This window comes from Cottoperca gobio, chromosome 3, assembly GCF_900634415.1.
Source record: "Cottoperca gobio chromosome 3, fCotGob3.1, whole genome shotgun sequence".
Taxonomy (NCBI): Eukaryota; Metazoa; Chordata; class Actinopteri; order Perciformes; family Bovichtidae; genus Cottoperca; species Cottoperca gobio.
In genome coordinates, this window is record NC_041357.1 from 22,727,693 (window position 1) to 22,753,769 (window position 26,077).

General features: G+C 40.4%; 2 protein-coding genes across 4 annotated transcripts in view; one reads left to right on the forward strand and one right to left on the reverse strand.

The window, feature by feature from the left end:
- hipk3b (homeodomain interacting protein kinase 3b) overlaps positions 1-12,439 on the reverse strand; it is a 33,989-nt gene extending 21,550 nt beyond the window's left edge. For 2 of the 3 annotated variants that reach the window (XM_029457502.1, XM_029457482.1), the window contains exons 1-2: positions 12,099-12,439; positions 4,714-6,043 (exon numbers count right to left, since the gene is read on the reverse strand). In XM_029457502.1, coding sequence (XP_029313362.1) covers positions 4,714-6,043; positions 12,099-12,171 — 1,403 coding nt within the window. In that variant the 5' untranslated portion in view covers positions 12,172-12,439. Of the gene's footprint in view, positions 1-4,713; positions 6,044-11,648; positions 11,736-12,098 lie in introns of those variants that run through there. The other variant, XM_029457492.1, reaches the window with a different exon arrangement.
- Positions 12,440-14,797: 2,358 nt separating this feature from the next.
- cstf3 (cleavage stimulation factor, 3' pre-RNA, subunit 3) lies at positions 14,798-26,025 on the forward strand. Its single transcript, XM_029425428.1, is given in 21 exon segments — positions 14,798-14,973; positions 15,632-15,736; positions 15,907-16,002; positions 20,382-20,414; positions 21,339-21,436; positions 21,526-21,592; positions 21,678-21,712; positions 21,802-21,928; positions 22,034-22,111; positions 22,210-22,372; positions 22,585-22,694; positions 22,858-22,986; positions 23,069-23,287; positions 23,393-23,495; positions 23,681-23,750; positions 23,861-24,056; positions 24,138-24,164; positions 24,166-24,289; positions 24,429-24,523; positions 24,665-24,725; positions 24,893-26,025. Coding segments are annotated over 21 exon segments (2,163 nt in total). The 5' UTR covers positions 14,798-14,946; the 3' UTR covers positions 25,093-26,025.
- The last annotated feature ends 52 nt before the right edge of the window (positions 26,026-26,077 follow it).

Below are 26,077 nucleotides of genomic sequence, written 5' to 3' on the forward strand. Positions count from 1 at the left end.
AGGTGGACTGATCCCACTTCTCTACGGTTTCGCTGTTTGAATCAAGTATCAAGAATTCAGCAGGCTCTGGACAAGATAGCAAGAAACCTTGCCTGATGCTAATTAAAATAATTTAGGCGCGATTCTTTCTAAACAAAACAGATAAAAACATTTGTTTTCTTGCACATCTATATGATAATTCCTTGACCGGTGTCATATAAATGATTTAAAAGTAGCATGTCCAGTTAAAGAGCAACTACTTATATTTGATGTGCATTCTTTTGTAATTTTATGAGAGGGAAATAAATTATTACAATGATGTTCAGACAAAGCTGGCAGACAACCCACCGCTTATTAATCAACTGAAATCTCTTTTAAGCCTAACATTTAGCAGAATGCATGGCTAAAGGAGCAAGTTATCAGCAATTTACAACCATGACAACAACATAACTTTGCTTGTTGTTAACAACACAACTTTGCTTGTTGTTGCCAACTGCATGGCCTTAGTCATGAAGGATCCCATTTTCAAGATGGAGTCTCACAAGTACCTCATGGGAATTACACCCCAAAGCCATTCATTGATGAAATACTTGACAAGGCTTTATGCAGTTTTCATTTCCTCTGTTATTATGTTTGAATGGTTTGTTTAACTAACAACTCAAACAAGGCATGCCAGAAAGGCTAGCATTTATTGTGAAGCAGTAGTATCTATACTGAACTGCATCCCTGTTGTATTATCATTAATGCAGGATTATTCAAACACTATTTGTACCATAACAAACAAAACAAAAGACCACAATCGCGTCCTCACCGAGTTGACTTTGCACACATTTGATGTAATGAAACAACAAATGTGCAGCTTTGCAGGAGGATAGGCAAAATGCAGATTTCTTAGCTGCTTAGAGTTTGATATATTTCTGTAAAACCTTAACACCATCATGAGAACTAACCTTGATGCATAATTTAGGTTCTTGCCAACTGACAGATTGCAAGCTACTTTGGCACGCTACTAAGGCCATATACCTGGAAACAAACACTCACTGCCCACTAACCCAAAGAAGTACACAGTTTATAAAAGGGGAGACGCTTGTGTGCCCACAAGTTCCCCCACACACACACACGTTTTACATACTGTCAGACCTTTTCAGAGAAAAGTGAATCCAGTAGTCCAAATATTTCATGTGTGGTTAGAAGAATTAACTACAGATTGTGGTTTACAGAGGAGGTACTGGTCCACGGTGGACAATCCAGTAGACCTTTCCATTACGTCTATGCTAAATTGTTGCATAGGAAAAGAAATATTAAGTGTAATAATGCAATACGATCTTAACTTTAAATTACTGGCCAACAAATATCTAATGCTGTGCACATTACCAAACAGACACAAATGGACATATGAAAATCAAAACAGCTGACGTTAGCGATGGTTGACCTTGAGTGAGTAAGTGAGAGTATTTCAAGCTGTCCCCATTTCATTCTGGCTGCCTATGTGCTTCACCATCTATAGAAGTCAAAGCCCACTGGCCGGCATCCCAGGAGCTATTTTAAGCAACCCTTCACTCTTAGCCTCGGCAACGCTGTTCCCTCACAGTATGCTATGCATACTCCTTTATGCACAGGGAGTACAAGCTACAGAGGAAACACAATTTTACAAAGCATTTTTTATCTAAGTGTTTAGTAATCAAAACAACTTAGTCGTGAATCTAATGAGAAATAAATCAAAAATATTCTGTAGCCTATAATGAATCTAAGGAAACTGCCCCTCTGCTTATAGCATATGACAAGTGTAATTGAACAATAGAACATCAAAACCATACATTACATATTTATGTACATTGGCATAAACAAAGCCTAATGAAAATGCCACATAACCCGTAAGTCATTTGGTATATAAGGATAATATGGTGTGGATCATTTGTTTTTCTACTTTAGGAAAAGATGTGTTGACATATAAGTCATTTGTTTTATCGAACCATCTTCCATCTGTGAATCAGAATACATCACCATGCAACACCTGCGTGAAACTGCTGGTCACCAAAGTTTGAGGTTGACAGAACTGACAAACAAACAGAGTTGAAGCAGCTGCACTGTTCACTTCCTCCCCGGCGAAATTACAGCAAAGCTCCATAGTTCTATTTTTAGCAATTTCCTGAAACAAAGTGCATAAAAAAAAGCAATATTCACAAAAATGATGAATCGATTGTGTGGGATGAAAGGAGAATGGAATAATTTAGTAACACTGACACCTATCTTTTCGCTGTTTCCATAAAATGATGGGCAAGAAAGCATTGTCTTTTCTCATTTAGTCAGTGAGAAAATATACGGTAAAAGTAACTCGAGAGACATCAAATCATCCATTTGCATCAATTTTCATCAACAGTATTTTTATTCCCTGCGGAGCACTCACTGGCTCAGTTTGCAAGCAGTGAGAATTATTCAAATGCCTTTCACTAAAAAACAGCTAGCACTGAACTGAAAGTAGCTCATAAATCCTGCTCACTTGTTCCCAGTCTCAGAAACCAAGAACTAAGACAAAAAAGCTCGAAGAATCAGTACCACGAAATCCATTGACTTAATCTCGCCATCTGAGTAGATCTCAGATATTCCAATCTGTAGATAACTGTGACAAGGAGACTTAAAATGGAGACATTCCTGATTTATTTAGCTTAGAACAGGGACAGCACCATGTTAAAGGTTACAGGTAAGGCAATTGTACCTGCAGTTAGGCATCTACTACATTATGACTATTTCTCTCTATTGATCAAATATAAGAGGCTCACGGTTTTCTGATCTTAATAAACACGTTTTGTTAGAGCAACCCGTCTACTCCTCCATTACACAGGTTCATTAAATGTCCAAGTCTAGATCTGAATTGATCTTTTAAACTTTTGTTTATTTTAAAAACGTCATGCGATTCAGGTAGGTACAGTTGTCTTTCTCTTGACTTGATGATCACATCACAGCTTATGGAAATTAGATACCGACTTGAGGGTGAGGCGCTTGCCATGTGGCAGAGCGTGGAACAAAGAGTGTGTGAGAGTCGAGGAGGGGGAAATTGATCAGGCAGAGCAAAACAACAAACTACATCAATCACTCCACAGCATCAAGCTGCTGCAGAGTCAACATTTTACCTATTATAGGATATCAGAGAAGAAGGCCCACTGGCATTGTAGAAAGAGAACAAGAGCTGCTTTCCTCTTATGGTATATGTTGCCTGCTAGTATGACCCTACAGTATGCCACCAGTGTGAATCATAGCATGTTTTTAGTGGGCATTGTTTCTCCAAACAGCGGTTCAGTAAACTCAAACATGCTTGTCTTTCTTGCCAGAAATCGTTATGATCCGTCTTTTGCACCATATATTTATTATTACTTAAGCATTTCATTTGTTTAGGCCACATTTTAAAAGAGTATTTAGGCAATACGCATTTTACTTGGATCCTTATATTATATTTCCAGAAACGAATCTATTAGCTTGTGCAAATAGAGGCAAATGGATGTGTATCTATAGACTTGCGCAAGTGACGACACTTGAGATGAGACATTACAGGGCCAATGTAAACATGTGCATTGGTTAAAAAGGAAGCATCAGACGGGAGACTGAAATGCAGCTGGCGTAGACAGGGTGTCATTATGACCATTGCTAGATTTGGTTGAATATGTCCCTTTTCCATGAGTTCAATCTAACATGTATTTCCACTGTGTTCTCACAGCAGTGGGTCTAGAAGAAGGACAGCACAATACAGGTATACTAACTGTATGGATAGCAGGCAAATACTGAATGTCTTAGGAAAGGTCCAAGAAAAGGTATAATGATTGAATCGCTACCTCAAATGAATAGAGTGTACACCAGCTGCCAACGTTTGAATTCAAATCATTGATTATTAGTCATGCCACTACTAGTTTCTAGGATTAACTATGTCAATCTCTGCCCAAAACCTTATGTAAATTGCTGGTTAGCTTCTGAGAAAAATGGCTTAAGCTTATACCTTCTTATCACCTCAGAGTCTCTATGCAAAACAGGGAAAGCTACAAACCAAACAGTGAGCATTGTCACTCCTGCATCTTACCCAACATTCAAAAACATTTCAGGCCTGTTTCCTTATCAAGATGAAGCACTCATATCATATTGCCAAAGGTAATTTGTCCTGCTGGTTTTCAAGTGCACATCCAAGACCAGAAAAAACAGGTGTCCTTCTAACATAAACATTAGGTACAGTATCTACTGCCATGTCATTCTGTAATTTCTCGCTCAACCTTTCTTGATTTAAGTTGACTGTTCATGTATTAATATCAGTCTTCAAATATTGGCCTATCCATTATTTTTCTATTATAACATAATCTGTGTAATTACTTTAAACTCCTAAGGTTTTCACCCTGAATGTAAATAACACCCCAAATGTCCACAAAGTCAATTAAACCTTTTTCTTTTTCTTATTATTTTTAAAAGACTGGCAGAACAGTTTTCTTTCCCAGGCAGTAGGAGCATGAACAGTAAGTCTGTAGTCTAGGCTAGTAAACTCTGCAGGGTCACATTTCTTCAGAGTCTGTGGTATGTGGCTCCTAAACAGGCAGGATGTTGTGCAGTATGGGAGACATTTCCTTGTTTTGCTAGAGGAAGGACATTTTTTAACCCGACTACGGAGGTCTGGACACCAACAGAGACTGAAATTATAATTGCACTGAACTCTTACTTGCTTTATGAAAGAACATCTTTCTTGCTTTTTGTACTCACCTATAGTACCGAGACTGGAGGTACGTGGAGCACACTGCTTTGGATACATGACTGGCAGATCCGAAGTCTATCACCTTCACCCTGTAGGGTTGCCTCACTGGGTCCACCAGCATTATGTTCTCCGGCTTGAGGTCTGCATGAATCAGACCCATGCTCTTTAGCTTTTTCAGAGCTGTAGCCACCTGCTGTAGTACAGGTCTGATCACTTTCAGGGGCAGTGGGCTGAACTTATTCTGCTTCAGGAAATCATACAGGTTCTGCTCAAGCATCTCAAACACCAGGCAGGTGTGACTGCGGTGCTGGAAGCATTCAAAGGCTCGCACCAGGTTGTGCTCATCTGCATTCTCCCCACTCAGACGTGCAAGGATGCCAACTTCAATTTGACCCTGCCGTGCATATGAAGGGTGGTTCTTCAGGATCTTCACAGCCACTACCTCACCCGTTCCTCTCTTCCAGCACTTTACAACCTGGCCAAATGTGCCACGTCCCAAGAAATCCAGCACTTCATAAGTATTCTTCATGGAACACAGGACTTCATGCTGTACTACCTGATAGTCCCCGTCCCCTCCTCCTGCTGCACCACCGCCCTGTTTGGAAGGGCCCCCTCCAGCCCCCACGGCCGCAGGCGCATTCATGGTTGCGTGCCCCACATTCGTCGTTTGCATCATGGCAGGCAACATTGACATTTCCTCCACAATCTGCATGGTGCTCCCTCGATTATCCAGCTCCTCACTTTTACGTTTCAGCCCACATCGCAGCGAGCTGTCGGCCGAGTTCAAACCTCCACAGTTCTCTTCTCTGTCACCCTCCTCCTCCTCCTCCCCACCTCCCTCACGTCCTCTGCTGCAGCCCTCTCCCCTTCCCCCTCCGCCTGCCCCTGTTGCTCCACTGCTGCTCCCACTTGCTGTGTCTGTCTGCTGCCGCTGCTGCTGCCGCCGCCGCTGCTGCTGCTCCTTGCCCTGCGAGTGGACAATCCCTGTGTCCTGTCGCTGCTGGGGCGCAGCTGGGCCTTGTCGTCGTCGTCCTCCTCCTCCTTCTCTTTTACCGGGCTGTTGTCTCTGTACACCACGCACCAGCACCGTCTGAACCGGGTACTTTTGTCCTCCACGCACCTTCACGCCCACCGCCAAGTCTCGGTTCACAAACGAGTGGGCTTGTTTGGTTGGGTGCACAATGCCAAGGGTTCTGCTGTTCAGATAAGTCCACGGGTGTGCCCTCTCATGGTAAATACAGTTGCTGGGCTCAACTTTGAGTTTCTTCACACTGCTAAAGGCACTTGTCTGGGTTTGATAAATGTGTGGTGGGTAGACCAAGACTTGTGAGGCCATACCTGCAGAGAAAGAGAAGAAAGCAACAGGTGATTAGTCTGGATCCTCAAACAACCATTTCAGCATGTTACATAAAATGGTGGCATATTTAATAAACCATAGGACAGGAAAACACATGCCCTGCAATGATTGGAGCATGTGTGAATAAAGTCTGTAAGTGTCCTGAGCATTCACGGCGTGCGAGTGGGCATGTTGATGACGTTTCTATCGTAGCTGGCGCAAAAAGCGGAAGAAAACAACATGCAAGAGTGAAGAAAAGGGGTCACTTAAACGAAAACGACAGAAAATGTCTAAATGAGAGACGACATTCAGGAGTTTCTGTCTGTAAGGGCTGACGAAACTGTCACACACATTGAAGGAACTGCAAGAGACATTGTTGTCTACGACCAAATGTACAAGTCATGTCGTGCCTTCAGCACGCTCTACCCAGTTGCCACCCCTCGCCTAAACCAAACGGAGAATTTCCAGTAAGTGAAAAGGCGTCTGCCACGGACAATCTCCTGTTGTGTGCTACATGTGTGAAAGGGAAACCGTTCATGAGAGAACAGCTAGTGTTTTCCTGTCTTGGGTGAGTTTAAATTACAATGAGTCCAAAACAACTGACAGACACCACTAATCCCATTTGGTTGTTTTAATTACTCCTACTTGATGACATCACAAATAGGACTGCCCCCATTAACTTCCGTGACCCCAGCCACACACGTCACATGGATTAGGGCAAGATAAAATGTTTTAGTGGAGTGCTTGAGAACACCTTTAACATTCTGCCCAATCCACTGTAATCCCACTAACACCTCCACACAGTGGATGACTAACTTCTCAAAGGTTTGCCTGACCTTTTCCTGCCGTTTCCATGCATCCTACTGCAGGTCTCTAGGCAACCAATAGAGAAAGAGAGAAAATAAGAGACAGACAAAGAGAGAAAAATAAAGTCACAAAGCATCATCAGGCCCACGTGTCCAATTACTTAAGACATGGTTTATTTGTGCTTCTTCCCCCATCATGTGTGTGTGTTTGAGGCAGGATTAGGCACTTCCTGCTTAAGGAGACAATCACTTCTTGATGAAATATTATAAAACTCAATTATGTGTAACAGAAAAAGAGCAAAACAGGCACAGTGACCTTATCAGACACTGTCTGTGTGCCACACTGGAGCCTAGGAGCTTCTTACATTCCAGGGCAAATTTCACTGAGATACAAACAGCTCGTCCCCAAGGGTTTCCATATTTTAATCAAACAGTACATTTTCAGAACCATGTTAACCTACCTATAAAAAATTTAACTTAAAGAGTGTGGTGTAAAAACAAGCTAGTACCACTATCATTAATAATGCCACATTTCTCCAGCTCATTCAAAAATATGTTTATAAAAATTGATCTGAAAAAACACCACCAGCGTCAGGTTTGGGCCATTAGTGCCCCTGTAGTCTCCAAAAATAAATACCCCTGATGGAAAATGCACTTGTGTTGTGATAACATCAATGCTGAGAGCCACCCCTTTGACTCTATTCTGAGCAGGAAGATAAGGTCAACTTATTCCCTGGATAGCTCTTTGCCCAAAAACACCCTGTGTTACGGTTTGGTGACACCGTTTCCCATTTTCTCTCTTGGAAACAATTTCTTAAATTATCTCAAATAAGGCCTCAAAGGGGAAACCATTTTGGTTGTGAATGAAAACAAAATTAGATGTGCTCCATGGGGAAATTAACATCGGCCACACCCTAAAGTAATTGTCCTGTCTAGCCTAAAAGCCCACCGCAATGACACAAGCATTTTCATTCTATAGCGCATACAGCTAATATGCTTAGTAATGGTGTTCACTAGACGGGATGTTAGCAGGTTTTAATTACCATGTACTGGCAGCTGCTTTTCATTGTGGAGTTTGTATGTTCTTCCTGTGACAGCCTGGGTTTCCAAAGTCTTTCAGGTTTGCTGAATTGGACGGTCTAAATTACCTGTTTGTGTGTAAGTCAATATCTTGCCCGTCTTTGTCCGAGTTGTGTGAAACTGTCTATTTTAGAGGCTAACAAATACTTATTTGTCAGCCCTAAAATTAGACAGTTACACACAACTCGCCCAGGCTGGGATTTCCTCAATTGTTGTTGGGGCAGTTGCTAACGTACCTACGTTTATGATGTGTTGCCTGTAATTTAAGAACCTAGCCTCGATTATTCATTATAGCCACTGTGGCTACAATTTGAGAATTTCCTTTGTTTTTTCAACAAAAATAAATAAGTAATAATATCGCAATCTACAACCAAGTATTTTTGACAGTTCCTCCACATAATTTTCATGACTTGAGATTAAATACTACATTTACACTCCATTCTCCAGGCACTGAGAATAAATAGAGAGGTTTATTGGCTGGTCTGGAGATGGAGCACATGCTGTCTGGTGCCAGAGTCCCTACACGGAGGGAGCCTGCACTTAAGACTATTCTCACAAACTGATGTCCAGATTTAAATACCATTTTGGTGGAATAAAACCGTTCTTTCTTGTTCATTTCCCTGGTCACACAAATGCAATCACTAAATGGTCAGGGGAAGTCTGAAACAAGGAAGTGAAGTAGACATCCTTTATTGTTTCCAAAGTATGGCAGCTGCTGCTATTATTACCATCTGAAGCCAGATACTCCCTTGGTCAGCTGTGAGGCTCCTCCTGTGGCATCGCATTGCCTTCAAAGCTATAGAACCTTTCCAGCAACCTTGAGCTGCAAAGTAATTGCTCAGTTGAACTTTTGACCCTGGTCTTCTCAAGAAGTAAATTGAATAGAAAATAAACACTAGACATCTGTCCACAATGAGCAAATGCCACTGATTGACAACACAGAAATAACAACAGGTGATGACAGTCACACCATTGTTGTAGGAGGAAACGCAAACACAAAACAACTTTCCACCCCCTATTTCCTTCAAAATAAACTGTAAACAGCCATTTGTGTTACATACAGAGAAAAGGAAAAACTTGTGATTTAAATGTTATTCACCCAACGTTACCCAAAACATGTTAGGTTATTTATGAAATATTGCAATGAATGAATCTTTACTCCCTCTCCGCTTCCTGCTGCATCTATCCCTCGGTTGTTAAGCAGGAGCTGCTGACTTAACTCACAGTCCGACAACCTCACTGCACACTGGAGTTTTGCCTGTGTCTCGTGAACATGATCTTCTATGCTCATTAGATGTGACTACATGGCATTTCCATTGTGAAATTATGACTATCATTTAGAAGTATTCTCCTTGTTGGATTAGCTCCTGTATACAGGCAATATACTGATACACTGAAGGGATAGTAAATATTGTTTTAGACTACAAGAGTACCTCTATTTAAAATGCTAAATCATGAAATCATGGTTCATCTTTATTCAATAAATGGCCCATCAACTTTTTATACACTTTATAAATGTAGGTGAAAATGTAGATACCAAACTCAGAGGGCACAGATTAATTAGACAGAGGCCTCATCAGCCCTGATACCAGTCAGTCTTGCTATCCGTCAAAAAATATGAAAGATACTAGAATTTCAGATGCCCAAAATCTATGGAGATTAAGTTTCACTCATTTGAAAAATGTGTGAAGTAATGGATTCTGCATCCAAAGCCACCAGTCTCATCCCTCTATCAAACATGTATAAACAGCTGTCACCACGTTGCACACACTGAAATACTAGACGCCCCAACAAGCACTTATATTGATTTGCAAAGCATTGATCATAGAGCGGCACATACTATTACACTTTTCACTAAACCAGCCAGTAGCAGAGTGAGATGTTTTACCTTAAACCAGATATTTTTTCCTCACCAGTTTCCACAAAAAAAGCATCTACCATGTTATTACAAAATCCAGGGCTCTGACCAGACCGCTGGATACATATAGGTAATTATGTGCTGTGTACTGGAACAGATGTTTACTTCTTGGGATATTGGACATTTTCCATCCAACACTTTTGTTATTCATGCAAGTTACCGCACAACATCCTCTTGTCATGGTCCTCTCCCCATAAACTCTCAATTATTCTGTTTTGTTTACTGCCACATATTTGTACCCACATCTCAAGATGACATCAGTCGGAAACTAGTCTTTAAGATGGCCACAATGAAATACAGAAAACCAGCTGCCCCAAGTATAGCACATCAGTGAGGCATGACATCACATGACATGTTCCTATGGCCCCCATTAACAACCAACATCACCAACTAATACCAATTATTGTAGGGGGGAAACACTGTTTACACATCTATTTACTGGCCACACTGGGCCGACTGTCTTCTGGAATTACTGGCATTACCACAACCTTACATTTGCGGCTTTGCTACTGACCAGCAGAAGAATGTGTCACACGTACAGCAGACAGGAGTATCTATGCAAAGGTTAATCACACAAACATAGCTTAGCACTGTACTCATGGTGTTATCCAAAAGGTTCACAGTATTCACAGCTCATCCCGCCTCACAAGAATGGATATGTACTATTTGAATAAGAGTAATGTTCCATACAATCAAAGAACTTACAAGTGAAAACAGTGATCTTTGGTCCAGTAATAAAAACTGAAATTACAATAAAAAAAGGGCCGCCACAATGCATTATACTTTTTGGAACAAACTAAGCAGCCATGTCTGTTGCATAAGCCAAACCAACCAAAACGTCCATGGAGCATTTACTGAACCACTGGAATGTTTTATCTTAGCATAGGAAAGCAAAACAAATATCCACAATATGTTATTCCTTAGTTTCACCGCAACAAAATAAGAAGTACTACTATGATACAGGGAAAGTACAGGCCACAGTAAGAGTCCTTATTTTCTCTTTCTAGTTTTACCATTGTACAAAAAAACACAAGTGGGACCAGAAACGTGATGGTTCCTGCCACATAATAACTGGTAGCTCAAACAGTGTTGCCTACAATTATAAAATGGTACTTTTGTTTTGCTGGTGGTGTCCACACCCTCACAGGAGCTCAACTATAAACCTTGCACCTCCTCTTTGAACACAAAAACCACCACTTTAATTGTGGTAAAATCAAATTAATTAAATCCAATGCCTCGACTTTCGCTGTATGTTTATAACGTCATCTGCTAAGTTAGAGTGAGTTGGCAAGGGGGTGGAAAGGGACTATTTTGTTTTAGCTATGTTGGTCAAAAATGGAACTTGTGGTGCACTGTAACAACTTCTGTCTTCTATTATCTACACGTTAATGTCTATTAAAGGGCTAGTGACCAAAATACCTGACAACAACAACGAGCGCACACACCCTGAAAGAGGCTCACAAGATAACTAGCTAACCTAGAAACTAGATTCAGTACGCAGTTTCGACGTTAACAAGTTAAACACATGTAAAAGCGTCGCTGAGGTCCCTTAAATACTGCTTTACAATTGCACTTATTAGTTTAATAACTGTAGTTTATTAACAGGTGACATAACTAGACTTCTTGCACAAATTTAGACCATGTAGAATCAAGCACGTGTGGTTTTGAAAATATTTTTTAAAAAGAGTTTTTGTTAACTATGATTAGCGTTAACATTATCTTGCAATGTTTTGCTAGGTCAACGGAGTCACGTACGAAGCAGCCAGGTGTAAGGTAACACATATGAAGTAATACAGCACTCACAAGTTAAGTCACTCGGTCCATATTGTCCATATAGGGTACGCTACTGATAGAAGAATCTAGCGTTAGGTTGTTAGTTAAAACATAGCTAGCGTTAATGATGAAAGCAACATGTTAAAGAGAAATCAACGTGAGTCGCCGTGAGAACTCGGATATCAGAAAAAACAAGTGTCCAATGCACGTTAATAATTACCACCAACGTCATCGCTACCGTTGCTTGGCAGGAAAATACAAAGTACATTCATTAACCTTAACGTTACACAAAGTGCTGACAGAGGTAGCTACGTACGAAGCTTATGTTGAAAGGTTTGAAACCATATAACGTTACAGCCAAAAGCTCGCAAGCTAAGTTTGTAGCTAAGTTATACTTTGTATTACGTCACATTTAAACTATCGTTTCAAAGGTTAAACTACACAAATATCACCATAGACAGCCTTCTCTCCACCACTTACCTTCACATAGAGTCACTATAAATATAATCCAGGGCTTCTCTGAACATGTTATGGATTTATAAATCCATACCATGCACAGTTCGCCTGCATTGCTGCCATCTTGTCAGAGACGACAGGAAGGGAGAGCTCGCTCTCGGTAACGCCACCATCTCCCACATTTTAAACATTAAATAACTCTTGCATATGAGTGTCCAGAAACACCACACCGAGCCCAGGTTGTAGTTGCACAGTTCACATTCGTCTCCTTCCTCTTTGGGCGAAGTAGCCCATCTCTGAAAGGGTTCTCTGTTACCCAGTCTAGACGTGCTGTTCCGCGGCCCTGCCAGCCTCTAACATGTCCCTTTTCTCTAGCAACCGCAAGCAAATGTTTGTGAACTGACGGCATTGGTCAGACCAGAGTAATCGATCAACGAGCAGATTCATTTCACAAAGATTCAGGCTTCCGATGTGTAACGTTATATACAGTGTAAAACCAGCACAATACAATGCAATTGGAGATACATTGAGGAAAATATCTTAACAAAAACATTTGCTGAGGACCTATACATTGTGTAAATACTTTGTAAAATGTTAAGTGGCATATGTTTATGTAATCACATTTTCTAGATAGTCTCCTTAATAAACAAAACTTGAAAGTTCTTCATTAGACTGTAGAGTTGAACATGGTATATGGGCAATGACAGTGAGTTGTAAGCGGATCAACTGAATGAGGAAACTGCATATTTTATTTTACAGGCATATACATAAATGAAAAGTGACAAGTGTTGAGAGCTGATAGCTCAAAGGTAGCCTATACAAACATATAATTAAAAAAATAATGAGGCCATGTAAAATATCAGTAGGGTGAATCCATTGATTAGTTTCTGAAATGTGCTTTATATTGATATTTAAAAATACAATGGAAAAAACAACTCCTTTTCTTTCTTTTTTAGCTAAGTGTCAACAGCAGAGTGTTCTTAAGGCAAAGGGGGAGCACAAGCTGAAGTCTACTGCTCAGACAGTCATGAGGCACCCAGCTGACAAACAAAGCTGCTCATAAACCCCCTGTGTCTGAGAAGACCAGCTGTAATCTAATCCACCAAAATTCAATTATTTTTCCCAGTCCTCCCAGTCTTCCCCACCCCAGTTATAGACAACAAACCACCAGGCCTGGTCAGCTGGAAAGCAGGTGTGAACACATCTTATCATGAGCAAACACACTTGGAGTGGCAGTAGTGGAAGTTAAGAGTAGCCGACACATATAGAAGCACCCTTTAAGACCCTTTAGCTTCTCATAGAAAACATATGCATAATCCCTGAAGTGCTTCCTATGTGGTCCCTCCAAGGCTAATCCCAGTCAGTGCATGCTTCCATCCAATCTAGACAGACGCATTGTTTAATACTATGACGAAGAAGACCTCATTAACAGTGTACACTAACAATGCTACATCATCCATATCTTGTTAGGGCATGATTTCTCTAAATTTAAATCAAAACTTAATTTATTTTTATTTCCTTACAAATGTTGGGTCCATCAAGACCCAATAACAACCACGTTCATAAAAGTGTAAAAACACTATATTAGTACAAGAAAATAGTTTTTAAAAAGTACTACTCTATGATACGATGAATAATGAGAACAAAATAAATAAAGAGTAATCATAGACCTTGACTAGACTTGTTCTTCTTGAGAGAAAAAAAGAAGACACTTGGTGACAAAAAGACACTTGTTCACTTGGGATCAGGTAACTGCTCTGTTGTCTTTTGCTTTGGTCTGTTTCGGGCCAGATACACACAAGCGCGGGCTCTTGGTGACTATAATTTGTCTCCCCCTACTGGCCAGCAATGTGACCAGCATTTTGCAGTACAAAATTAGCTTTTGTTGTGTTACTGATTGCTGATAGATCTTTTGCTATTTTAGTCAACGTAACACAATTGTGTATATTCCTACATACAAAGTGGCTTCGGTTTCTAAACATAACCTTACGGAGTTATAGGGCAGTCCAAATATAAAGGTATGTACTTGTCTAATGGTCTGCGAGCCAAAATCGGCCAAAATTGGAGACTTGGTTTCCAGTTTCATGAGTCACCTGAATGCACGTGCTCGACATGCATAAACATATATACACATGTTTTGACAAAGTACAATATTTTTTTGTTAGACCTACATTTTAAGCTTTTTTAGGTAACTAATAACATTAACATAAATCATAAGACATAAAATAGAAAATAAAATATAGCGGGTACATCCTCCTCTAGGCCTATAGCTCCTAATTGAAAAATAAGGCTACCAAATGCATCATCTGATTTGTAACAGGCGAGCAAATACTTCAGTATAGGCCTCAACACCACTTCCTGACTCCCACAAAAAAAAATGTGAGGAGAATGTATTGTATTATAGTGCAACATATCATTTCCGCAAAAAATAAAATCCCCATGTCAGGCTCCCAAAATGCATTATCTGCTAGGCGAGAAAATGCTCCAGTATAGGCATCAACCCATACCAAATCCTAACTCCCATGAAAAGTGTGAGGATACATTTAATTACAGTGCAACATAATTTACGCAGTTACATTACTCATGTAGGTGTGTTAGCCAGATTATCTTTGTGGAGATGTGTAGACAATGTTTTATTTTTGAAGGTTCCGGAAGTACTATTGTTGACGCGACTGGCTGAGCTCAACACAAGTTTCACGCCATTTTAAAATATCGGCCAGCCGTATAGCAGCTAGTTGCTTGAGGGCAATGTGATCAACCTTTTTGAAGCTATGCCGATTATTTAGTCGTTTTTTTTTTATTACCACCACGTTATTATTTGATCGTTAATCCAATTGATATAACATTTATAACCTAGATTACTCTTCCAGCCATGTCCACCGAGGGAGCCGCCGACCAGGTAGCTAACGTTACATGCAGTTCTGCTGAAGGGCTAGCATAATTTACCTTGCGTGTTATTCATTAGCATGTACACTCTGCTGCATTATATGCAGTGTGTTAGGTTTATTCATCAGTATTGGCTAATATTACACAATTACGGAGATGCCTTGTCCGGGGGTGGGTTGTCGTAAAGCTCTAACTTTAGCCTGTCGTACGCCATATTGGCTGGCTAATATAGCATTGTTGCTAAGTTACCAACGTTAGTCGCCCAACGTTTACGCGTTAAGCTAACTTAACACTGCCTGCGTGTTAACATGATATACACGTTTAGCTACTTCCAGAAAGTCAATGTAACGGATTCACGGTACTGGATGCTTCCCAGTGGTGCCAGCTATAAAGAGCTAACGTTAGCTAGCTAGTGGGAGGGAAAACGGCATTCTGTGTTTGTAACTTGATTTTAGCTCCTTAAATAGCTGCAATGTTTATGTATCTTAATAGTTTTTCCACACACTTAACAGGCGTGGTCAATAATCATTCCTATATTATAAGCCTGTATTTAGCGTTATGTTGACCCTTCTAAGCCGAGAGCACCTAGAGACCACAAGCATCACAGTGCACCGCAAGTCTATTCAGCAGCATAACCCTTTCCCCCCCTGTGCCTTTGTGTTGTCTTTCAGGTAGCACCAGAGTATATTCCAGAGAAGGTGAAGAAGGCAGAGAAGAAGTTGGAAGAAAACCCATATGACCTTGACGCATGGAGCATTCTGATTCGAGAAGCACAGGTTTAGTGACACAGAGTTGTATTCCTGGGGTTAAGCAAACTGGGAATATGGGTGGGGGGGACAAAGGGCTTAGAGGTTGTTAAAATACAAAGCACTTAGTCTTTTTCTCCCATATGATTGCTTATAATATGTTGAATAGTGTGGAATGTAAATGCGTCCTTCTTCTTTAGAACCAACCCATAGATAAAGCAAGGAAGACATATGAGCGACTTGTCACACAGTTCCCAAGTTCTGGCAGATTCTGGAAACTATTCATTGAAGCAGAGGTTAATACTTTTTCTTTTCTTTAGTGTGCATGGCTGGGAATTTTTCTAACATGATCAACAATGTGATTTTCACACAAACAAAATGTCTCTTTCTTCAATGAAGTTTAAAGTCACAATTTGTCATTTGAGTCACTAGGCCTGACTACTTTGTTTGGGTGCATTTTTTTTTTTTTAGCTTGAATTTATTATTGATGGTCAAAAGTAATGAATAAATCGATTTTTACAGTTTACAGAATCTACTTGCCTAAGAATATTCTACACTTTGAAGGACCTGTAATGAACATGCACAAATGTAAAAGCCCTTTTAGTGTGTCAGGCTCTAGCTAGGCTCATTAAGAATTGTGCCTTTAAACAAAAACAAAGGGGAAATTAGATCTAACTATTTTCTTTTTCAGAAAATTCTTCTTATGTTCCCAGGATTTAAAAAGAAAAAAAAATATATATATATATTTTCTGCGTCATATTTAAATGGGGTAAAGTGCATTTGTTGCATGTTTGGTCTGCAACAGTATTAAAACTATTTTAATGGTATTGGAGTGCATTAGCCTTTTATTCACTTGTCGTGTCAATTTATTGCCTCCTGTGTCATTTCTTTCGGGTAATTTTTATAAACAAATATTTTGATTGTGTGGGCCATTCTTTCCTTGAGAAATTTCTCCCCAGTCCTCCTGAATATACGCCCAGTGATCCATTAGCCTTGATGCCATTAAAAGGCTTTGCTGTTATGCAATAAGCTACTGAAAGGATGATTAATGTTTCCTTGCACATAATAATTTTTGCTAACCCCGGTGAAGTGCATTCTCTGATGCCATCCACCTCTGCAGATAACTGCGGCAATTGGTGTTTAACACATTTGTTTACACAAAGTTTCACAGCATTATCAAGCATCAGAATGTAACCTTTAGTTCAAAGGTCAGTGTGTAGTTCTGGATAATGATTACCCCTATGCTGTGCGTTGAATGTTGCTGTATGTTGAGGTTGTTGTGGTTTGTTGTTGTGGGGTTGCTCCCCTCGGTGAAGCTACTCCTGCCCCCTGCTATACCCCCCCCCCCCATATCCTATATCGTCTTCACCGATGTACCCAGTGCATGAAAAGGCCTGGTGTGATATAGTTGATGAAATGGAAAAATAACTCATTGCTGCCTTTTTCTAATGGTCTAGGCATATTAAGAACAGTCCTTTTTTTTAATAATTTATTCTAACCTACAGATGGCACTAACTGTACTTGTACTGTACCAGTAAGTCATCCGTGTCACGCTCCACAAATGAATTCATCTTTCAGTTGCATACATTCGTATGGCACGGAAATAGGAGAATTCACTATGAGCATATTACCCGCTCTAACAAAGTTGACGGGCATCAACAGCAACAACATAAAGAGAGAGCAGAGCTGTCGCTACAGCTACTAGGGACGTTTATTTTCGAATCTTAAAGAATAGGCAGAAGATCAGAGAAATTAAAGTACTTTTAAACACCCCAACATTAACTTTGTCGGGTCAAGTATATTTTTTCTTATATGTGACGTGGAATATTTTTGATTGACTCAAAACAAGCCCATTGTTACCCTGATATTGTTTTAGTAAAACTCCAGACAGGGACATTATATTTTGAATTTAATAGAAAAACGTATTTGTTACAGACAGTTTAGGAGAAAGTGGGCAAAAAAAATGGAGGAGCCAATTACACTGCAAATAGGCCAGTGCTTTAAATTAAAAGAAAGAAATGTACCGTTAAAAATGTTTTTATTGTTACGTTATTACTTCTTTCCATTACTTAACCATCACCTCTCCCCACTTAACTCCAAACCACAATTCAGCCCGAAACGCAACCCAAGATTCTAGTTTGGCATATTTGCACAGAGGTTTCTGTTTACTACAATGAGAGACTGGACATTTGAACTGGCATGAAGTTATTTATTTGTTTCTGGCTGTAGATTTTAAATCAGAATTTTAAACCACGGCATGTGTTGGCAGTACATTTCAATAGGTTAGGACATTCCCTTATTTGGTAAGTATGTGGATTAGTTCTGACCCCCCCCCCCCCCCCCCCCCACATTAGAACTACATGTAAATTAGAACTATACATTTACTGACCCACGTTAGCCTACGAAACCCTCGTATTCTCAGGGAAAAAAACCCACTTGTGTGAAATTCTCCATACTCTGCATTTCCCTTCGAAGAGTGCAGGGTGTGAGTGTGAGAGAGAGAGAGAGAGTCCGGTTCCCGTGAGATTTTACATAAGTCCTCATTTGCATCAATTGTAAATTAGACAAATCATAGTCGAGTCTTGTTCATTGCTCATGTCTTTTAGGGAGTCCCGCTCAACCAGGATTATTTGCATTCACTGAAACACCCAGTGGAGACAAAGTGCCAGCACATGTTATCTGACACCAGGCTGGAGTTTGTTGAATTTATATATATATTTTTTTTATAACATTATGTTCGAGGCCAATTTATTTTCTCATAGAAAGAAAATATGACAATGTCATTGTATTTATTTGAGATATTGTACCGCATAAAGGATCTAAAAGCAGTAACCAAATGCAATCAGGTTTTTGTGTATTCACAGCTTTATTGTTGCGTCAGTGTGTAGTTGATAGTGTGCTTTAAAGATCATATAGGTGCCTTGTATATTTATTTTTTCTAGCTGTGATTTTTAGTAGTCTGCTTTATGAGGCCATTATGCAACCAGGTACTAACAACTCACCCTTAAAGCGTCCACTAGAGGTGTAGTAACGTTTCCTTCCAGAAGGAGCATCTAGAAGTATCTGTAACCATTTCACCAACATATTGTAACATTATTGCAGTCTTAACTCCTGCACGTTATGTAGCTGATGGAGACGCATCTCAGACTTTACACACTTCATTCATTGTAACCAAATGTTTTACATCTAAAAAAGCTCCGAAAATCTTGTATTTAGTCAGAAGAAAGCTAGAACTTCATATTCCAGATTGTAAATCTGAGGCATTACATGAGATTTTGCAGGTGAATTAACTGAATTCTTGGTTAAAAATAAACAATAAACCCAGTGGATGTGTGTCCTAAACACTCTCCTCTTATAGAGATCACATTTGCCTCGTCTGATCTTTAATGAAGGCGAGAGCTAAATGTGTCGGATGTGCCTTGAATGAGTAATGTAGGTCAGTCTTTTTTTGGGAATGTACCCTAAAGGCACTCCACACTGCAGTCAGGGTTTTACTGAATAGTGTGTACAAAGATTTCCTTAGAAAACACGTTTTGTACAGATCCAGTTTAGAGGTTGTCCCACATTTGAAAGTTTCCTTTTTTCTGTGTTGTAAGAGAGATCAAGTTGGCAATTTGCATAAAATGTGTGCAACACCTCAGCATTTTGCATTGCTTTGTTCATTAGTTGTATAATAACCAAAATGGACTTTTCATCTTCAATTGTTGAATTTTGCATTTCACTTTTGGATGTTTTGTACTGTATTTTTACTCCAATGTAGATACAGAAAGATTTATGTTTTTTAAAGTGTTTTTTTGGGCCAGTAATCAACAATTGACGGTTCAGAGTTGACAGGTTACAAGGGGATAGAGGGAGAGAGAGGTTGCTATCACAGTATCTGGGATGTGTCTCAATACTCATTGATAATGTGTGAATATTATCAACAGAATTCTGTAAACATCACTGTAGGCATCCTTTGAAAACCTCACCTGCAATGTTAATCATGTGACTGTTCCCTTTGTCTTCCAGACGGCTTTGATTCAGCTTCTTTACTTTGTAGAGCACATTAATTACATTTAGCTGACACTTTAGTCCAAAGAGACTTACAATAAGTGCAAACAGACGCGAGGACACAACTCAGAACAGCAGGAATCTTCCAAGTACATTAGCTTCAAATAGGAGAAATGTTTTTAAATGCAGTACAATAGCTTTAAATAAGCCAAACCAATATAAGTGCGACACACAGAAACACAATGGGATAGAATAGGTCGACCAACCTGGAGTGCTAATGCAGCTGCAACAACAGCCTCATCAACAGAAGACCATATAAAGTGCATCGCTGCAACAGTGTTTACCAAGGGAACAGGCCCACCTAAGGCTGTGAGAGCTAATCCGTTGTTTTTAATATCAAATACCAATATACAAATAGCACTTCTTCAGTTTGTTCTTTATTTACAATCTGCATTTTGTCAGTATTTTTTCTGTAACGTTTCTGGGTTATGTGGCGCAATGAAAATAAACCCCATTTTAAAAGTAATTTGTCCTTGTGTGAATTTCACTTTGTTGATCTTAAAAGTCTAGTGTGTGTGTGTGTGTATGTGTGTGTGGTTTCATTTGCATGAATGCATGTTTCCTGCAAGCCATAAAAGTAGAGGAGACTTTTGAATTAACATTGCATTTACACTCTTATTTGCAGATCAAGGCTAAAAACTATGACAAGGTAGAAAAGGTAAGTGTCCATCACAGTCCTGGAAGCTGACTCGTTTGTGACTTTAATAATCGGGAAGGGTCATCTGATTAGTCTAGCTGTTTAACGCTGCAATGATTTTTGGGATTTCCACTAAAATATACTTTCACACTATTATAGTGTCCAGTAATGACATTGTATTACAAGGCATCTGAGACGTGCATGTGGAAGGCATGTCATTTGTGACCCAACAAGCACGGAAGGTTTGCAGATGGGAGAACATTTATTTTTTGAAAATAAATAAATAAAAGTGTGAGTTGACTTCTCTGTATACTGACTTGCAACCATGGCTGTATTATCAGGTTTTAAAAAAAAAATCTCTTTGTTGGTAGCACATTTTTATATATATATATATATATATATATATATATATATATATATATATATATATAACCATGATTTTAATTTAAATGTAAATATATTTAACCGATGACACTATTAACCTGTGCGTTGGATGGAACTGGTTTTCTCACTGCGTTTCCACTTTAATAAATCATGTGATTGTATCCTGATCAGTTTTTTGCCTAAATGTTAATTCAACACACAAAGACAACACATCCCTCAGACCAGCTTCAAGCTCTGGTGTATTCATTCCAGTTTGAAGGGAGCTCACTGAAATGTAGGGCACATCTGAGGCCTGTCTAATGAAGCAGAATAACCTAAGTGCACTGCACAACTGCGCTCAGTGAAAGATGGCGCCTCCCCTCTAAATCTGGCATGAGGGCTGAAGTAAAAATACGCTTCTCTAGTAATCCTCCTACATGGGACATGCCGCTAACGATCGGCATGCTAGTTCAGAGCATGAGTTTATAAAGCCAAATGAACGACACACTGAAGATGAGTTGTCTAGTAGAAGATTGTTTGTGTCTATTCTAGTTATTTTATCTTGTATTGTTGCCCTTGTAGTTGTTTCAGAGATGCCTAATGAAAGTATTGCACATCGACCTGTGGAAATGTTACCTCTCATATGTTCGAGAGACCAAAGGAAAGCTGCCCACCTACAAGTAAGAGAACATGCTTCATAGTGGGGTTAAGTATAACATACTGCTGTACTGTAAGATGCACATACATCCCTTCATTTGATTACCCGCAGAGAGAAGATGGCGCAGGCGTATGACTTCGCCCTGGATAAAATTGGCATGGAAATTATGTCATATCAGGTACACGGATCCGTGCTATTTATTTGTACCCGTGTATATAAGTGTTCACTACTGTCGCCTAACAGCTATTCTTTCCTCCCCTCAGATTTGGGTGGACTACATTAACTTCCTCAAAGGAGTGTAAGTGTGTTCCCTGTAATATTTTGAGACTTCATAAACATTGTTAGCCAACTCTTAAATGTTGACATATTTGTTTTGTGTTTTATTAGGGAGGCCGTGGGCTCATACGCAGAGAACCAGCGAATCACCGCAGTGCGGCGGGTGTACCAGAGGGGCTGCGTTAACCCCATGATCAACATTGAGCAGCTCTGGAGAGATTATAGCAAATATGAGGAGGTGAGTGACCCACCCAGGACCTCTGTGTGCTTACACGTGTACAGTTTCAGCTGTTGAAATGTGAGCGATGAAGTGCAGGACTGACCCGCCTTTTTCATGAAACAGGGAATCAATGTACACTTGGCCAAAAAGATGATTGAGGACCGAAGTAGGGACTACATGAATGCCAGGAGAGTGGCAAAGGTGAGACAAAGTGTCACGCATATGCACAACCCTATTTTTGAATCCTTGTGCCGTCTTTGTAAACTGATACAGATTGTTGCACGGTCTGCGTAATTCAGGAGTATGAGACTGTGATGAAGGGGTTGGACAGGAATGCACCCTCAGTACCGCCACAGAACTCCCCTCAGGAAGCCCAGCAAGTGGACATGTGGAAGAAGTACATCCAGTGGGAAAAAAGCAACCCGCTGCGCACAGAAGACCAGACCCTCATCACAAAGAGAGGTGACTGCTTGTGATCAGGATGTGCTGTGTATATTCCCCAAAGGGCCTGTGATTCCAGTAATTACACTGGTTGGCAATTTTATTCATATTTTGAGTCAACGGAGATACATAACATATGAAGCTTTTCTACTGTAGGAATGCAGCCACTAGAGGGCAGTAAGTTGACTCATTCTTTTATGAATTGTAGTCAATTGTTGTGTTCTGTGTTGCAGTGATGTTTGCCTATGAGCAGTGCCTGCTGGTGCTGGGCCACCATCCTGACGTATGGTATGAGGCAGCACAGTACCTGGAGCAGTCCAGTAAACTGCTGGCAGAGAAAGGGGTAAGAGATTTACAAAAAACAAAACAAAAAAACCAGCAGATTAAAATTTTATGTGAAATTGTGAAAATAAAACTTTTGAGTTTCTTCTTCTTCTTCTTCTTTGTTTGTTTTTTTAAGTCAAGCTTTCAGCTCAAAACGCTTCTTTAAATGTTTTTCTTCTCAGGATATGAATAATTCCAAGCTGTTTAGTGACGAGGCAGCTAACATCTATGAACGTGCCATCGGGACTCTTCTGAAGAAGAACATGCTGCTGTACTTTTCATTCGCCGACTACTGAAGAAGTGAGCGTCCAGTCGCTTCCTCGGCACAGATTTGAGTCGCCACAGGAAGAAACGGGTCGACTTATCAGCGTGTGTCTTTTGCTTTCCTCGTAGAGTCGCATGAAGTACGAGAAGGTCCACGGCATCTATAACAAACTGCTGACCATTGAGGACATCGACCCCACGCTGGTCTACATACAGTACATGAAGTTTGCCAGGAGGGCCGAGGGGATCAAGTCGGGTCGCACCATCTTCAAAAAGGCCCGAGAGGATCTACGCACGCGACACCACGTGTATGTGACGGCAGCTCTGATGGAGTACTACTGCAGCAAGGTAACTGCACATAACCACATGTTTAGTATATGTACGGTGTGACTAAAATCAATCTTAAATGTCTTGTTTTGTGGGGGGGGGTAACCTCTTCATCTTTTCCCGCAGGATAAATCGGTGGCCTTCAAGATTTTTGAGCTTGGTTTGAAAAAATACGGTGACATTCCAGAGTACATACTGGCATACATTGATTACCTCTCACATCTTAATGGTAGGTTATGTGTAGGAAATGTGTTCTTGACTACTAATCCATTGATCTAAACGAGACAGCAGCGATGTCCTGCTATCAGCTCTTCATAATATGAAAGATTTCTCCTTTATTATCATAATAATGGAAGATAAATGTCTTAAACGGTTTTGTGTTTTTGTGTCTTCCTTTGCCGTTTCCTTCTCCAGAGGACAACAACACCAGGGTTCTGTTTGAACGTGTCCTCACCTCAGGAAGCTTGTCACCAGAGAAGTCAGGGTAACGTCAAGTATTGATTTAAGTCGTGCGCACGTATGTAAGTGCCGTAATGATGGATATCTCTAAAGGATGTCCGTCTGTTGATTTTTGTTTTAATTTCATCCTTTCAGTGAGATCTGGGCTCGGTTTTTGGGTTTTGAGAGCAACATAGGAGACCTGGCCAGTATCCTGAAAGTGGAGCGCAGGCGATTCACTGCCTTTAAGGACGAGTACGAGGGCAAAGAAACAGCCTTGCTTGTAGATAGATACAAGTTCATGGACCTGTATCCATGCTCCGGTAGTGAACTCAAGGCCCTTGGATACAAGGTGTGTTGTTGGCCTTTATAAATGACAGAGCAAGTATACACATCAGGCTTTTCTCTCAACTGATATTTAAACTGTTTGTAGGATGTGTCTCGTGCCAAACTGACAACAGCTGCTCCCGGAGACCGTGGTGACGCCCTCTACGCCGGCACTAAAGGATGACGCCGACCGTAAACCCGAGTACCCCAAACCTGACACCAATCAGATGATCCCCTTCCAGCCACGTCACCTCGCCCGTACGTCGTCCATGGATGTTGTAACAAATCAGTAAAACTCTGTTTAAGAATGATGTTGTTGCTGAGGCCTCTCCTACATTTACTTTAACTCATAAAAGAATCCATCTTTGATGTCTTCTTCTTGTGTTCCTCCCCACAGCTCCAGGTTTACACCCTGTCCCTGGTGGAGTTTTCCCAGTCCCCCCAGCTGCTGTTGTCCTAATGAAGCTGCTCCCTCCGCCTACGTGCTTCACTGTGAGTAGCAGCAGCTTAATACCATCAAGCTCTTATTTGCTGGTAATGAATAGAAGACGAAAGGAGCAGGGCTTTCTTTTAACGGCTAGAATGCAATAAGTTTGTGGTTTTTTCTCCCCCCCCCCCCCCCCCCGGCTGCAGGGACCCTTTGTTCAAGTGGATGAGATCATGGAAACATTCAGGAGATGCACACTTCCTGAGAGTAAGTTGCTTTTGCAAATCCAGACTCCACACTACCAACGTGGCTCTGGTGAAGGAAATGTCAGTCAGATGTTTGTGCAGTGATCAAAGCAACACCCAACCATCAAATCACCGCTGTTAAATGAATTGGCATAAATTGTGTTAGTGATGTATCTTCTGTCTCTATAGCTGTTGATGCTGCTGTAGAGCTGATCACCGGTAGACAGCCCGATGCAGGAGGGGAGGGCAACGGCTCCATGGAGAATCATGCTGTTGCCAAGTCACTCAAGAGGCCTAACGCAGACTCCGACGAGGAGGATGACAAAGGAGCTGTGGCTCCGCCCATACACGACATCTACCGTGCACGCCAACAGAAGAGGATTCGATAAACCAACTTAAACACACACTAAACCTTTTGGAGAATGTAATCTTAACAGGTGGTCACATGGGGTAAATGTACATGTCCACATGTTTGAGTGCGTCTGACAGATTATACATCCATTTATCTCTGTACAGAAGACAAGCATACACACATACACACACACTCACACAGACATACCTACAGTATGTATACCTGAGTGTTCTCGTGGCTTTTTTTTTGTCAACAGTTTTTATTTTTAAAGACTGCTCATTATACTGTACAAAATTTTTAATTCAACCATTGATTTTGGCACACAGTTCAGTTTTGGCCTTGTGATGTTCCAGTGATGGCGAAAGTGGAATCGAAGCTTTTTCTTTTTTTTAGATAACTGGAGAAAAACAAATTCCTTTAAATAAAAATGGAAAAGAATTAAACGAGATTTGCTTTTTTATTTGACTTTTGTTTGAACTGATGCTTCATGCTTTATTGCTGTCTTTGTAACTGACTGGACATTTTAACAAGACTTGTTTTTTAGTAAGCACATGCCAGGCCTTATCATTGCCACCAGGGGGCAGCATATGACACTTGAGGGGAAAAGATCATCCTCTGATTCCCTCTGATTCCCTCTGATCTCATAGGCTTAGATTTATCTTATCTACACGAGGGCAAGATGGCTTTGAAACGTCTTTATTTGGGGGAGACAAAAAAAAGATTTGCTTCTTTTTGCATTTTAGCCATGTGGACTTTAAGTGTGAAAACACAAACACAAATGTTTCCTTTCAGCTTGATAATTACGTGTTATATCCAGACAGTCCTTTAGTTGTGACATCGGCCGGATTACATCGTTATTTGTCTGCTGAGACCGGCCTTTGTTCTGAGCCTGTTCACAGGTAACACTGACATTAATCAGAACACCACTCTTCTGCCACATAATAAAGTCTGAAGGCTACTTTGAAATTTACACCTTTTGGAAAACTGTTAATTGCTCTAAAACAGCAAAAAAAAAGTAACGT